Source organism: Anolis carolinensis, chromosome X (assembly GCF_035594765.1).
Source record: "Anolis carolinensis isolate JA03-04 chromosome X, rAnoCar3.1.pri, whole genome shotgun sequence".
Classification (NCBI taxonomy): Eukaryota; Metazoa; Chordata; class Lepidosauria; order Squamata; family Dactyloidae; genus Anolis; species Anolis carolinensis.
Genome location: NC_085847.1, coordinates 1,166,647 through 1,183,164, shown reverse-complemented (window position 1 = coordinate 1,183,164; position 16,518 = coordinate 1,166,647). Strand labels below are relative to the sequence as shown.

At 35.3% G+C, this 16,518-nt stretch overlaps 1 protein-coding gene across 3 annotated transcripts in view; it reads right to left on the bottom strand.

Moving 5' to 3' along the window:
- The window catches only part of kntc1 (kinetochore associated 1), an 84,933-nt gene that overhangs the window by 58,367 nt on the left and 10,048 nt on the right, over window positions 1-16,518 (bottom strand). For all 3 annotated transcript variants that reach the window (XM_062958636.1, XM_062958635.1, XM_008119868.3), the window contains exons 5-16: window positions 15,996-16,068; window positions 15,005-15,082; window positions 14,787-14,821; window positions 13,003-13,113; window positions 10,399-10,492; window positions 8,723-8,775; window positions 6,682-6,791; window positions 6,355-6,412; window positions 4,364-4,462; window positions 3,164-3,207; window positions 3,018-3,077; window positions 1,241-1,316 (exon numbers count right to left, since the gene is read on the bottom strand). In XM_062958636.1, the coding sequence (XP_062814706.1) occupies window positions 1,241-1,316; window positions 3,018-3,077; window positions 3,164-3,207; window positions 4,364-4,462; window positions 6,355-6,412; window positions 6,682-6,791; window positions 8,723-8,775; window positions 10,399-10,492; window positions 13,003-13,113; window positions 14,787-14,821; window positions 15,005-15,082; window positions 15,996-16,068 (891 nt within the window). The remainder of the gene's footprint in view (window positions 1-1,240; window positions 1,317-3,017; window positions 3,078-3,163; window positions 3,208-4,363; window positions 4,463-6,354; window positions 6,413-6,681; window positions 6,792-8,722; window positions 8,776-10,398; window positions 10,493-13,002; window positions 13,114-14,786; window positions 14,822-15,004; window positions 15,083-15,995; window positions 16,069-16,518) is intronic.

Genomic DNA, 16,518 nt, shown 5'->3' with positions numbered 1-16,518 from the left:
AATACTCATATCATGCTATTCTAATAATATATTGTATATACATATAATACTGATAATAATACTATAATGTAATACAATATAGTAATAATACACTATTATAATTGTATATTTATATTACATGTAATATTACTAATAATATTGCAATATAGTGGTCTAGTACAATATCGTAATATATAATGCTTATATTGTGCTATGCTAATAATATATTGTATATACATTTAATACTGATAATAACAATATAACGTAATACAACATCATAATAATACACTATTATAATTGTATATTACATGTAATATTACTAATAATATTGCAATATAGTGGTATAGTACAATATAGTTATATAGAATGCTTATATTGTGCTATGCTAACAATATAATATATTGTATATACGTATAATAATGATAATAACATTATAATGTAATACAATATAATAATAATACACTATGATAATTGTATATTTATATTACATGTAGTATTACTAATAATATTGCAATATAGGGGTATAGTACAATATAGTAATATATAATGTTTATATTGTGCTATGCGAATAATATATTGGATATACATTTAATACTAATAATATTATAATGTAATACAATATAATAATAATACACTATGATAATTGTATATTTATATTACATGTAATATTACTAATCATATTGCAGTATAGTTGTATAGTACAATATAGTAATATATAATGCATATATTGTGCTATGCTAATAATATAATATATTGTATGTAAACATAACTTGCAAGCCACCCTGAGTCCCCTGTTGCTAATAAATAAATAAATAAAATAAATAAATAATAGTCATCTTCAGAATGATGTCTGCAACATATGTGTATTTATCCCTGAACTATAGTTTAGGAGACCAAATTGGATGTCACAGAGTGGGCATAGCTATATCTGAACATTCGGTAAACTCAACCTTCTGGTCAATTTAAGATTTTGTATTTCCCCGAAAATTATCAAATTCTATTGATTTTGGCTCCAAAAGGGCTTATTTCCAGGGGATGCAGCGGGTTAAACTGCGGTTCAAATCCGCAGAAGCAAGGTGAGCTCCCATTGTCAGTCCCAGCTTCTGCCAACCTAGCAGTTCGAAAATATGCAAATATGAGTAGATCAATAGGTACTGCTCTGGTGGGAAATGTTTTAGAATTATCCATGAATGTGTTAGAATAAGCAGAGATGCAAGAAAAACACGATTGCAAACTTTGCAGTGATCTGCCAACAGAATACCTCTGTGTCCAATCCAAAATGAATGGCAAAACTTTCCGCTTCGGCAAACTTGCGCTTGTGAAGTAAACGGCTCAGTCTAAGGAAAAAGACAACAGGAAGCACAGTTACCTAATGATCTCCCATTTCGAATCTTTTCTGAATCGGTTTTAAGAGCTTTAACACTTTATTTTACAGACACACAGTACTATTGAATTGCTTTTTAATTTTTGTATTTGCTTTGTTTTAAATTGATCAAAATGTGTGGTTGGTAGTCACCTAGATTCCTCTCAGGGAGAAAGGCGGAGTTTAAATAAAGTAAATAAATAATAATAATAATGGGTTGCTGTGAGTTTTTTGGGCTGTCTGGCCGGGTTGTGGCGCAGCTGGTCAGTAGCCAGCTGCAATAAATCACCAAGAGGTCATGAGTTCGAAGCCAGCCCGTGTCGGAGTGAGCACCCGACCATTAAAAAATAGCCTTGCTCGTTGTTGACCTAAGCAACCTGAAAGACAGTTGCATCTATCAAGTAGGAAATTTAGGTACCGCTTATGTGGGGAGGCTAATTTAACTAATTTACGACACCATAAAAATCGTCCAGCAGCGTTTGGAATGAGGAAGTATCCATCAAGGACTCGGTGCCACAGTGGACGATGAAGCAACATCTCCCCTTGTGGCTGGAATCAGGCATAACCTCATGAAGCCGGAAGCTGGAAAATGTTAAATTGCCTCTGTGTCTCTATCTCTGTTCATTAAATGGCATTGAATGTTTGCAATGTATGTATACATTGTAATCCACCCTGAGTCCCCTTCGGCATGTGTGTGTGTGTGTGTGTGTGTGTGTGTGTGTATATATATATATATTGTAAATATATAAATAAATGTTACAGAAGCATTCTCTCCTGATGTTTCGCCCACATCTATGGCAGGCATCCTCAGAGGTTGTGAGCTCTCAGTATTAAAAAAACCTCTAGAATCAGGACAGTAAAAGAACAACACTCAGAAAACAAAGAATTCCAGACAGGAAACAATCAAGGACAGCTAACACCTCCCAACTAAGGATTCCCCCAGGCAGGAAGCAGCCAGGCTTTGAAGATGCAAGGCTATTCAATGCTAATGATGGTGGCCAATTTCAACATTGACACTTCTCTCCAACATACAAGATTTCTTTCTCCCACCCTGGACATCATTCCACAGGGATATTAACCCAACTTGCCTAGTATAATGATATATAATGATTATATAAATATATATAATACCATATAATGATACAGTAAAATATAGTAATTTAATGCTTATATTGTGCCATGCTAATAATATATTGTATGTTCATTTGATTTGTAAGCCGCTCTGAGTCCCCTTCGGGGTGAGAAGAGCGGGATATAAATGTAGTAAATATTTAAATAATAAATAATAATAGTTTCCAACAGACTTCACAACCTCCGAGGATGCCTGCCATAGATGTGGGCGAAACGTCAGGAGAGAATGCTTCTGGAACATGGCCAGTGTGTGTGTGGCAACCCAGTGAGATTCCAGCTACGAAAGCCTTCAACAACACAATAATAATAATAATAATAATAATAATAATAATAATAATAATAATAATAATTTTGTGATATGAAATCCAGCATGTCTATCTTGTCTGCTGTGTCATAATAAAATAATAATAATAAATATATCACACAGTCCTAAATGCTTGGGAAGTGTTCGACTTGTAGTTTTGTGATACGAAATCCAGCATATCTATCTTGTTTGCTGTGTCATAAAATAAAAATAATAATAATAATACACAAACACACTTACCTGTTCTCAGGTAAGGCTTCTGTTAAGCATCTCATCACCAGAAATGAAACGTCAGGAGACCTAAAAAGTAATTCTTGGTAAAAAAAACAGTCGGAACCACTGGAAAGAAAGCGATAAATGTTCCATTAATGTGAGTCTGAGCTTACTCTTGTTCATCTTCATGCGCTCCTTCCAAAAAATATATCGTATCCTGTAAGAGAGACAATATTTAGGGGTGGAAAGAAATCCCAAATACCGTATATACTCGAGTATAAGCCGACCCGAATATAAGCGGAGGCACCTAATTTTACCACAAAAAAACTTGGAAAACATTGACTCCAGTATAAGCCGAGGGTGGTAAATTTCAGAAATAAAAACAGATACCAATAAAATTACATTAATTGAGGCATCAGTAGATTAAATGTTGTTGAATATTTACATAAAGCTCAAATTGAAGATAAGACTGTCCAACTCTGATTAAATCATGATTCTCATCTTCTTCAATGTAAATGTGCTTATGTATCCTTTTAATAATAACAGAGTAAAATAATACATGTAATAATAATAATAATAATAAATACAGGAAAATAATACATGTAGTAATAAATAGAGTAAAATAATAAATATAATAATAAGATCAGAGTGAAATAATAAATGTATTATTAATAATAATATAAATAGAGTAAAATAAATGTATTAGTAGCAACAATAATAGAGAAAAATAATAAATGTAATAATACCAATAATAATAGAGAAAAATAATAAATGTACCATATATTCTTGAGTATAAGCTGACCCAAATATAAGCCAACCAGGACCCTCACCCGAGTATAAGCCGAGGGGGGCTTTTTCAGTCTTAAAAAAAGGGCTGAAAAACTAGGCTTATACTCGAGTATATACAGTAATTGCATCATATTTAGCTAGAAATGATGGAAGTATTACGGTTCGGGTCAGCATCACTAATAGGACTGACTCTTCCAAATACAGTAGAGTCTCACTTATCCAAGCTAAATGGGCTGGCAGAACGTTGGATAAGCGGATATGTTGGATAATAAGGAGGGATTAAGGAAAAGCCTATTAAACATCAAATTAGGTTATGGTTTTACAAATTAAGCACCAAAACATCATGTTATACAACAAATTTGACAGAAAAAGTAGTTCAATATGCAATAATGCTATGTAGTAATTACTGTATTTACAAATTTAGCACCAAAATATCACGATGTTTTGAAAACATTGACTACAAAAATGTGTTGGATAATCCAGAACGTTGGATAAGCGAGTGTTGGATAAGTGAGACTCTACTGTATTGTGTTTTGTGTCTTTTTTCTCCCCACCTTTCCTGTCTTCTCATCCCATTTACTTACAGTATTCATTCCAGTGTGAACCAGAGAAGACACATGTGACACGTTCAAAGAGTAGAGCTGGTGCAGAGTCGGCAGAGAAAAAATGACAACGCGCCTTGTCTGCAAGACAGATGTGTTTATTTATTAGTCCTCTAACCATCTCAACAGTAAAAGACAAAAGTATACAAAGACACAATAAAGACAAATCCCTGTCCTAACACTCCTGTAATAGTTAGCTAAAATACACCAGCGATGGACCTGGAACTAACTTGGCACACAGAACCCACATGACCAGCAAAAAATAATGGAGGGATTTAAAGGAGTTGTAGTTCACCTACATCGAGCTCACTATGAACCCAAACAATGGTGGATCTGGACCAAACCTGGCATGCATACCTGATATGCCCACATTTGAATACTGGTGAGTTTTGAGGGGAATTGGCCTAGACCAGTGATGGCCATCCTATGACACGCGTGTCAGCACTGATTATATTATTATATTATTATTGTAGTATATTATTATATTATTACTATTATATTATTATTATATTATTCATTATTCATGACTACATTGAAACTACAATAGAGAGAAATCAGCGTGGAAACTGCAAGAGTCGTTGTACATGGAAATAATGGTAGTAAATAGTTTTTGATTTATTAAATACAGTTATTACAATTATATATTTTTGTTATTTAAACTATATATATTGTGAAATTATGGTTTTTTTCTCAAAGTGACACATCACCCAAGTCATGCTAGGTTTTTTGGTGAATTTTGACACACCAAGTGCAAAAGGTTGCCCATCATTGGCCTAGACATTTGGGAGTTGTAGGTCCTGGGATGTATAGTTCACCTGCAATCAATGAGCACTCTGAACTCCACCAAAGATGGAATTGGACCAAACTTGGCACACAGAGCAACCAAGACCAGCAAAAAATATTGGAGGTCTTTGGGAGAAATTCACCTTGATTTGGAGGAGTTGTAGTTCACCTACATCCAGAGAGCACTGTGAATACAAACACCAATGGATCCGGACCAAACTTGGCACACAGACCTGATATGTTGAAATTTGATAACTGGAGGGGTTTGAGCGAGGGTTAGAGAACTGACCTTCCTTTCTGGGAGTTGTAGTTCACCCACAACCAGGGGAACTGTGACCCCCACCATTGACGGACCTGGTCCAAACTTGGCACACAGAACCGCCATGACTAACTTAACCTACTCGAGAAGTTGGAGGGAGCTAACTCACCATAGTGGGAGTTGTAGTTTACCTGACAGCCAGAGAGCACACTGAATTATTTTATTTATTTATTTTATTTACTACATTTATATCCCGCCCTTCTCACCCCAAAGTGGCTTACAAATAATATTGACATTTTTACGTACAATCTATATATATAAAAGAGTGATGGCATCAGGGCAGCGGACAAAACAACAAAACTACAGGCCCCCCAACCTCGAAATTTGACAACACAACCCATCATCCACGGCTCTAGGTTGATACAACAAAAAGAAAAGAAAAATAAAGTCCTAATTAGAGGGAGAGGAATAATTGTTTTTATCCAATTGCTACCAGTTAGAAGACTAAGCTCCGCCCACTTGGTCTCCTAGCAACCGACTCAGCCCAGGGGACAGGCAGAGTTAGGCTTCACTTAGGCCTCTTCCACAGATTATCTAATTTGCACTGGATTATATGGCAGTGTAGACTCAAGAATCCCACTCATAATGCATCCAGAGCAAACTTGCCCAACATAACAAACTAAGTACTGATGGAGTTTCTCGGGGGTTATGTGTAGATTTTGGGAGTGGGTGAGGGAGGGGAAGCAATTGTAAGTCCTGATGGAGTTTCAAGGGGTTAATGAAGTGAGTTGTAGTTCACCCACAACATTATGAATTTAAACAATTAAAATACTGACTTTTTTCAAATAACCCAAGCAACGCCGGGGACCCAAGCTAGTCATATAATAATATAAAGAAATTGGAGATTCTGGTAAAAGCAAAAAAGCAATACCTGTTTGACACCATCAGGTTTTGTCAATACAACCAGCTTGAGATCGGCAATCCCTTGTCTGAACAAAAAAAAGAACAATGCTGTCAACAGAAGTAGTAAGTGAGTTGTCAGAATTTAAAATGATCCCAGTGGTAGCATAATTACTGTCACTTTGAAAGATGTGCAGAGAAAAGGCCTGTATTTTCCAAAGAGCCCTGGAAGGCAGAGCTGAACTCCAACTCCTGTGTTTTGGCACCAAGGCCCTGAAATCCCGCAAGATACAGATACTTCCCCAGGGCACGCACTTGCATCGCTCTCAGAGGTTACCATTTCAATCATCCACGTTACCTCGCAACTGCTGAGACATCCGATTCTGAAGTCAGCAGGAATTCTTCAGTTTCCACCAAAAGGCCGTCCCAAATCATCGTCCAGCCAACATCCCACAATGACAGAATGTTCTACCAGGAAGAAAAAATGGAAATATCACGCTGCCCTGCATCTTAGGATAGCAAAGATCCACGAGAGGATAATCTCGTGGGTCTTTTCTATTGGTGAATCAAATAATCATTGATCAATCGCAAGTACATGTCAAACTGATTAAGGTGAGTAAGAGGAAATATTTGTCCAACTTTAAGAGAGATTGCTATATATATATATATATATATATATATATATATATATATATATATATATATACACACACACACACACACACACACACACACACACACACACACATACATATACATACACACATATATATACACACATACATACTAGCTGTGCCTGGCCACGTGTTGCTGTGGCGAAGTCTGGTGGTATGGGAAATAAAGTATTGAGGAATTGGTGGTAGTTAAGGTAAACGGTAAAGGTTTTCCCCTGACATTAAGTCCATCATAAATGGGTTATATAGCTGTGTGGAAGGGCCTTGAGTCTACACTGCCATATAATCCAGTTAAAATCAGATAATCTATTTTATAGGCAGTGTGGAAGAGGCCTAAGCGAGGCCTAACTCTGCCTGTCCCCTGGGTTGAGTGGGTTACTAGAAGACCAAGTGGGCGGAGCTTAGCCTTCTAACTGGCAGCAATTGGATAAAAACAATTATTCCTCTCCCTCTAATTAGGACTTTATTTTTCTTTTCTTTTTGTTTTATGAACGTAGAGGCATGGAGGAGGGTTAGTGTTTCTGGGATGTGTAGTTTTGTTGTTTTGTCCTAGGCCGAAATTTCATTACCCTTTTATATATATAGATATCTACCTTTTATTACCCTTTTATATATATAGATACTGCATTATATTATTATCAATATTATATGTATATGCAATGTATTATTTTAATAGTATAGCGTAATATTAGTGTTACAGTGGAATCTCACTTATCCAACACTCGCTTATCCAACGTTCTGGATTATCCAACGCATTTTTGTAGTCAATGTTTTCAATACATTGTGATATTTGGGTGCTAAATTCATAAATACAGTAATTACTACATAGAATTACTGCGTACTGAACTACTTTTTCTGTCAAATTTGTTGTATAACATGATGTTTTGGTGCTTAATTTGTAAAATCATAACCTAATTTGATGTGTAATAGGCTTTTCCTTAATCCCTTCTTATTATCCAACATATTCGCTTATCCAACGTTCTGCCGGCCCATTTATGTTGGATAAGTGAGACTCTACTGTATCAGTATTAAATGTATATACAATATATTAGCATAGCACAATATAAGCATTATATATTACTATATTGTACTATACCCCTATATTGCAATATTATTAGTAATATTACATGTAATATTAATATACAATTATAATAGTGTAATATTATTATATTGTATTACGTTATATTATTATCAGTATTATATGTATATACAATATATTATATTATTACTATAGCATTAGTAATATTACATGTAATATAAATATATAATTATAATACTGTATTATTATATTGTATTGCATTAGAATATTATTATCAATATTATATGTATATACAATGTATAGTATATTATTATTATACCGTATTGCATTATATTATCAATATTATATGTATATACAATGTATTATTTTATTAGTATAGCATAAAATTAGTGTTATATATTATTGTAATTTTATGTAAAATGAGTCTCTTCAGAACTTTATAAAGATGGCACAACAAGGAGATCGGTTTGTAGCTTTTTGGGGTTTCTAGTTGTAAATCACAGATTCCAGTTCCACACAAAATGGGGAAACGTGGTTACAAACACTGTGGATTGACCATGGCTTGTCACAAGGGGCTCTGTGCAAGTTGTACACAAAGATCTATTGAACCAATATGAGGTTAACTTTATGCCAAAGCTCTTTAGACAATTACGGTAACAAAATAAATACGGTCAAAACAGACTTGCCTCACTGTCCAAGACAAACAAGAAGCTGCCGACAACCTGTAGCCTTTTGACAGCTGCAAAACAACAATTGGTTCCAATTAAATAACATTTATTTCATTTCCTGACTAGAAAATAGCTGCTAGGAATGAAGGCTTAAGGCGCCAGGAATCTCCCATGAAGCAGGAGCAGTTCCAAGTTTCAAAACCATTTTTTTCTGGAAGTAAACACTATGAATCTCTCAAACTCAGAGGAAGGAACTGGAAACGTCACCTCAGAGCCTTCCTTGGCTAGGAAACATCCATGAAGTTCAAGGGGTCTTCATAAATGGATAGAAGAAGACCTCATGATTGGAATTATATACATTGGTTTTCAATAATAATAATAATAATAATTATTATTATTATTATTATTTGGAAGTGTCCGATGTGTGATCCAATACAACAGACAGAGTGTCTGCTGTGGACTTATCTTGTTGTGTTTCAAATTATTATTATTATTATTATTATTATTATTATTATTATTATTATTATTATTGGAAGTGTCTGACATGTGATCCAATACAACAGCCAGCAGAGTGTCTGCTATGGACTTATCTTGTTGTGTTTCAAATAATAATAACAATAATAATAATAATAATTATTATTATTATTATTATTGGGAAGTGTCCGACGTGTGATCCAATACAATAGCCAGCAGAGTGTCTGCTGTAGACTTATCATGTTGTGTTTCAAATAAATAATAATAATAATAATAATAATAATAATAATAATAATAATAACTTTATTTGTATTCCGCCCTATCTCCCCAAGGGGACTCAGGGCGGATTCCAACATACAATGGCAAACATTCAATGCCTCCGTAAACAAACAAATACTGACATAAAATCCCAGAAAAACCCTGCATATAAAAATAACATTAAAACCTAACATCAATTTAAAATCTAACATCGGTTGGATTTAACCTAACATCAATAAATTAAACTACATGTAGTCAAACAAATTATATAATAACATAAAATCTAAACATCCACATTAATTTACAACAGCTGACTAGAGTTCACTATGTGGGTTGGTTATTATTAGTATTAATAATAATAATCATAATAATTTTATTTATAACCTACACCTCTCTCTCTCTGAGGGGACTAAGGGTAGTTTCCAAATACGAAAACATAGCAAACAGGTCTTTGCAAATCCTATATACATATAGAGCCATGTACCTGTATATCTGTATCCATATATATACATTATTTAATCTATTGATGCCTCAATTAATGTAATTTTATTGGTATCTATTTTTATTTTGAAATTTACCAGTAGCTGCTTCATTTCCCACCCTCGGCTTATATTCGGGTCAATAAGTTATCCCAGTTTTTTGTGGTAAAATTAGGTGCCTCAGCTTATATTCGGATCAGCTTATACTCGAGTATATAAAGTAATAGAGTAGGGTGTCGCCTGCATAAATCTGACACTGAACTCCAAAACTCTGGATGATCTCTCCCAGCGGTTTCAAGTAAATGTTAAACAGCATGGGGGACAGAATTGAACCGCACAGGCCACAGAGTCAAACAGGAGTCCCCCCAGCACCACCTTCTTCAAAATAGGTCCCCCTCCTTTCCTGTTTTCTCCATCCTTTTTATCAAAATCAAACTCAATTCCAGGGAGTCATTCCTGTTGCATGCTTCCAGGAGAACATACCTTTAATCATGGCTGAATCGACAACATTTTCAAGGGATATCTGATTGTTTTTAGGATTCACTTCCCAGACAGACATCACATAGTCACCTGCGCCCTTTAAGAAACAAAGCGCATCAGAAACACAGAGTTGTTTCACAACAGTTACAAAGAAATCATAACTCGGACCATCTTTACAGTTCAGTGATGCTTAGGGCCTTTCCACACAGCTATATAATCCAGAATATCAAGGCAGAATAACTCACAATGTCTGCTTTGAACTGGAATCCGAGTCTACACTGCCATATATTTATTTATTTATTAGCGACATTTATATCCCGCCCTTCTCACCCCGAAGGGGATTCAGGGCTGCTTACAAGTTATATATACACACAATATATTATATTATTAGTATAGCACAATATAAGCACTATATAAGCATTATATATTATTATATTGTACTATTTATTTATTTATTAGCAACATTTATATCCTGCCCTTCTCACCCCGAAGGGGATTCAGGGCAGCTTACAAGTTATATATACATACAATATATTATATTATTAGTATAGCACAATATATAATATATATAGCAAATATATCCCAGTTCAAAGCAGATAATGTGGGATTTTATTCAGCTGAGTGGAAGGGGCCTTAGTCCCAAGTAAGTTACTCCTTGAAGTTATGATCCCCAGGATAATAAATAATAATAATAATAATAGTAATAATAATTAATATATTGCATATACATAAAATATTGTTTATAATATTATAATTTAATGCAATGAAATACTAATAATAAAACAATATAATAATATTAATTATATATTATTTATTACATGTAATATTACTGGTAATATTACAGTATAGTGGTATGGTATATAGTTTCCATCTTGTCTCCTTGCTCCATGCTTATATACATATATACAATATAATTTACAATAATATATATTATAATATATTGTATATGAATATATTAATATTATTTTGTAATACAATATAATACTAATAATACAATTCAATATTAATTATATATTATATATTATATATTACATGTAATATTATTAATAATATTACAATATATAGATATAGTACAATATGGTAATTTATTGCCAGTATTGTGCTATGCTAATAATATTGTATGTAAATTTAATTTGTAAGCCGCTCTGAGTCCCCTTCGGGGTGAGAAGGGCGGGATATAAATGTAGTAAATAAATAAATAAATTATAGTGCTAGTGTTGTGCTGTGCTAGTGATATAATACACTGTATGTAAATATTATTTGTAAGTCGCTCTGAGTCCCCTCCGGGGTGAGAAGGGCGGGATATAAAGGTAGTAAATAAATAAATAAATAAATAAAATAAGATGTTTATTTTGCTGCACTTATTGCAGTTATTACATTTCACTTTGTACATTTTCCTGGTAAGATAAAATGCAAAGCAGTATTAAAAGGAAGGTGTTTTAATAATAACAAGGCATTTCATAGTGATAAAAATGAACACGACTGCCCTCCAGTGGTGAAAACACATTTCAAATAATGGCAGATGGGTTGTTGTGAGTTTTCCGGACTGTATGGTCATGTTCCAGAAGCATTCTCTCCTGACGTTTTGCCCACATCTATGATGAGGAAGACTGGGAATCTACTACTATCAAAATCAATACTCAATACTATGACATGCGCATGGCACTGAGCAAGAATATTGATCCAAGGATTCCCTATCTACCTAGTGAAAGAAATGCAAACTCAAAAATCACATTAATTTTTTTCATTAAGTCTCATTATGGTGTTAATAATAATAATAATACTTTATTTGAACCCCGTCCTACATGCAGCGTACAAATAAAGTATTATTATAAAAATTATAAAAATATTATATGTATTATAAAAATAATGCATATAATAATACACAAGTGAACTTAAATAAACATGATATAATGAAAGAGTGATAAACATGAGCCAGCGAGAAAATTCAGAGAAGTCTCCACAAAAAAGTAAAAATAAATTTTATATCACAAATAAAAAAGTACAGTAGAGTCTCACTTATCCAAGACTCACTTATCCAAGGTTCTGGATTATCCAAGCCATTTTTGTAGTCAATGTTTTCAATATATCGTGATATTTTGGTGCTAAATTCGTAAATACAGTAATTACAACATAACATTACAGCGTATTGAACTACTTTTTCTGTCAAATTTGTTGTATAACATGATGTTTTGGTGCTTTATTTGTAAAATCATAACCTAATTTCATGTTTAATAGGCTTTTCCTTAATCCCTCCTTATTATCCAAGAAATTTGCTTATCCAAGGTTCTGCCGGCCCCTTTAGCTTGGATAAGTGAGACTCTACTGTATATCTGAATGTTATCATGATGATGAAGACATTCTAGTTATTTAAAAACTTTTTAAAATTTATTTTTGTCTCGGTGGTGGGGAGAGGGGTAGATGGATGTTGATGGTCCATGATGGATCCAATTTTTGTCTCAATGGTCCACGGTCTCTTAAAGGTTGGGAACCACTGGTCTAAGGGCAGCCATAAGTCAGAAAGGACTTGAAGGCACATAACAAAACCCTTTGGCAACACCTTAAAACCACCCTGATCAAAGGCATTCAAACGACACTCGTATTTACCCCGATTATCAGCGTGAATTTGTCCGCCACACGCATCGTCAGAGCAGTAAGGCAACCCATGGTATGATACGCTTCTGTCGGGATAAAACATGTCTCCACCTGGCCTTGGAGCTGCAAGAGAAGACATTCATTCATCCATTCATTCGTAAATTTGAGTTCTCTTTGCAGAATTTTCGGAAAAGGGGTAAAGACCAGATGATTTGCCTAGGTTTGCCTCAAGAGCAAGTGGGAAGATGGCTAATAACTTTCCTAGAGGCAGAATAATCTATATCTATATATATAAAAGGGTAATTAAATTTCGGCCTAGGACAAAACAACAAAACTACATATCTCAGAAACACTAAACTTGGCAGCACAACCCCTCACCCATGCCTCTACGTTCATACAAAAAGAAAAGAAAAATAAAGTCCTAATTAGAGGGAGAGGAATAATTGTTTTTATCCAATTGCTGCCAGTTAGAAGGCTAAGCTCTGCCCACTTGGTCTGCTAGCAACCTACTCAGCCCAGGGGACAGGCACAGTTAGGCCTCAGGCCTCTTCCACACTGCCTATAAGATACAGATTATCAGATTTTCACTGGATTATATGGCAGTGTAGACTCAAGGCCCTTCCACACAACATATAAATACTATACAATACTACACAGGGACATAGACACCCTCTACCCTCACCACTTTCACAGTACACAAACAACTAAATGCATACTAAACATAAAGACAACCATACAACAGACATTCAATACCATCACTACCTCAACAAGTTCTCACCAACACCACCAGACAACGGCACAGCAACGCGTGGCCGGGCACTGCTAGTATCTATATATAAATGTAATGTGTGTTTTTCCCATGGAGTAAACAACAAAACCACTGAACCAAATCACACCAAATTGGGCCACAAAAGACATAGTCATCCAATCTGTGTCCTTCAATTAAAAAAACCTAGAAAAATAGTCCAAATTACAGAAGACGAGGAAAAGCCTTTTCCCCCCTGGCTGCCAGTTAGAAAGGTAGGCCCTGCTGCCTTTAGGCCCCCTTCATATCCTAGCAACTCCCTCAGCCAAAATGGTACTTAGACCTCATCCACACTGTCTATAAAATACAGATTATCTGTATATAACCCAGAATGCCAAGGCACATAATCTACAGTATCTTTTTTGAACTGGATTATTGAACTGGATATTACAAAGGAAGTAGCCAGGCTTCAAAGCAGCTCTTTGATTGAGGGTGCTACTCCAGCTCGCCAAACAAGGATTCCCCTAGGTATAATACAGCCAGGCATTGAAGCTGCAAGGCTATTCAGTGCAGTTTAACCAGACCAACAAAGGATTAACCTTGGTAGAAGGCGGCCAGGCTTTGAAGCAGTGATACTACTCTGTACTATTGAAGCTGATCAACAAAAGATTCCCCTAGGTAGCAAGCAGCCAGGCTCTGAAGCAGCGAGGCTATTTATTGCAATTCTAGAACCCAAAAAACATTCCCCTAGAATGCAAGTACCCAGCCTTCCAAGCAGCAAGCCTATTCCTTTGTATTCCAGCTCACCAAAAAAAGAAAACGGCCAGGCTTTGAGGCTGCAAGGCTATTCACTGCTATTCCACCTGGTCAACAAAACAGTCCCATAAGCCACAGCAACATGTGGCCGGGCACAGCTAGTAAGATATAGATCTAGTAAATTAAAACCAGTAAAGTAGCAACAAAAAAGCACCAAAAGGATACAGGGACTCCATAGCAGACTGCATTCAAATCAAAGCGCAAACTTTAAGCCATGGAAAGAACTCGTGCTTACCTTCTTTGCCGCACTGATGTCCATCTTGCCAATTGCTGTGCAAAGTCAAAAAAAGTCATGAGAGTTTCATATCATTGTCACCAGTGTGATATTGAAAACCAATTGAACTATTAAGAGGTGGATGCAAAACAGTACAGAAAAAGTAACAGAAATTGCCTTCCCACAACGCACACAATGATCAGAGACTATGTTTTAGCTCAAAAACAATGTTATCTTACCTTCCTGGGTTTTGGCAAGTGGGAGGTGCATAACACAGAAGAACCCACTGTTTGTGAGAATAAACGCATGGTAAGTACCTATAAGAAAACAAAGCCGCAGATGTCAGCAGTCTTCCCAACAGAGGTGATTTATTATTATTATTATTATTATTATTATTATTATTATTATTATACTCTGCCTTTTCTCTGCCAATTAAGTCCTCATTTGGGCCACTCTAAAAATTAACATTGACCAATGGGAAAGAGCTTGGAAAGACATGGCGAGTTTTACGTATTCCAATGATCGCAAAGAAAATTGTTATAAAATCCGCTATCAATTATATTTGCTAATAATAATAATTTATTTCTTACCCGCCTCTCCCCATGGCTCAAGGCGGGTCATTTGACCCTACAGATACTAGCAAAAATATATAAAACCATGAAAGGCTTATGCAAGGAATGTGAGAAAGATACACTCTATCATATGTTATGGAACTGTAAAAGAGTAAAGAAATATTGGAAGAAGATACATAATGTTGTACTACAGCCCGAGACTGATGGGTTCACTGATGGTTTAGAGAGGATTGTGGGATTTCCTGTGAGATTTCGTTTACAGATTAAAGCAGAAAATTGGCAACTCCGATCAGAATGCTTACATGGGAAAAAGCTAAGGAGAGATTTCGTGGGAAAAGAAACGATTTCATGGCTGTCTATTAATTGGCAAGTTGTTGACCTAAGAGTTAGTTCAGGCAACATAGCATTCAAGGGAGAAGCTAGGCCTGAGTTCCCTGGTTCTTGTTTCAATTCAAGTCTTGGTTTTGGATTTAAGTATCCTGGAAGTTTTCTATGGTCTTGTTTTTATAGTCTTGCTCAAGAAAGAGAAGGAAGGTTCACCCTAGTCTCTGGCCAAATATACGTACTAAGGCAAAGTTCCAGGGCATTGAAACAGTCAGCAATGTCTAGCTTGTAAGACAAAAATACAGATTTGTTAGTTACTTGTAAAATAGCTCACCTCCATCAGAAACGTCTTCCTCCAGAATAAGATTGAAATAAGTCCTGCTATTTGAGGATCCTTGAACTAATACCTAAAAACAGAAGTTCACAGAAGGAGACAATAATGTTTACAAAAGAGAAATTCAATTTGAAGACATTGCACATTATTTTAACCCAAGGTTTTATAAATTCCAAGTATAAATTATATTACAGGTTGTAATATAATGTATATTATATTTATAAATTCAGCACAGCAGGTTAAACCACCAGCTGCACTAAATCGTGTCAGTTGAGAGGTGGACAGTTCGAAGCCCAAATCAGGGTGAGCTCCTGACCTTTCACCCAGCTTCCGCCTACCTAGCGGTTCGAAAGCAAAATGCGAGTAGGTAAATAGGGACCACTTAAAAGCGGGGAGGTATTTTAAGGCACCATAAGGAAATGCCGGTGATTCGATCAAAAGGAGGAAGTTACAAACAAAGCTCTTCAGCAGAGAGATGGAGCGACAGCATCCTCTCATGGCCAGAACCGAGCACTAGCCTCCA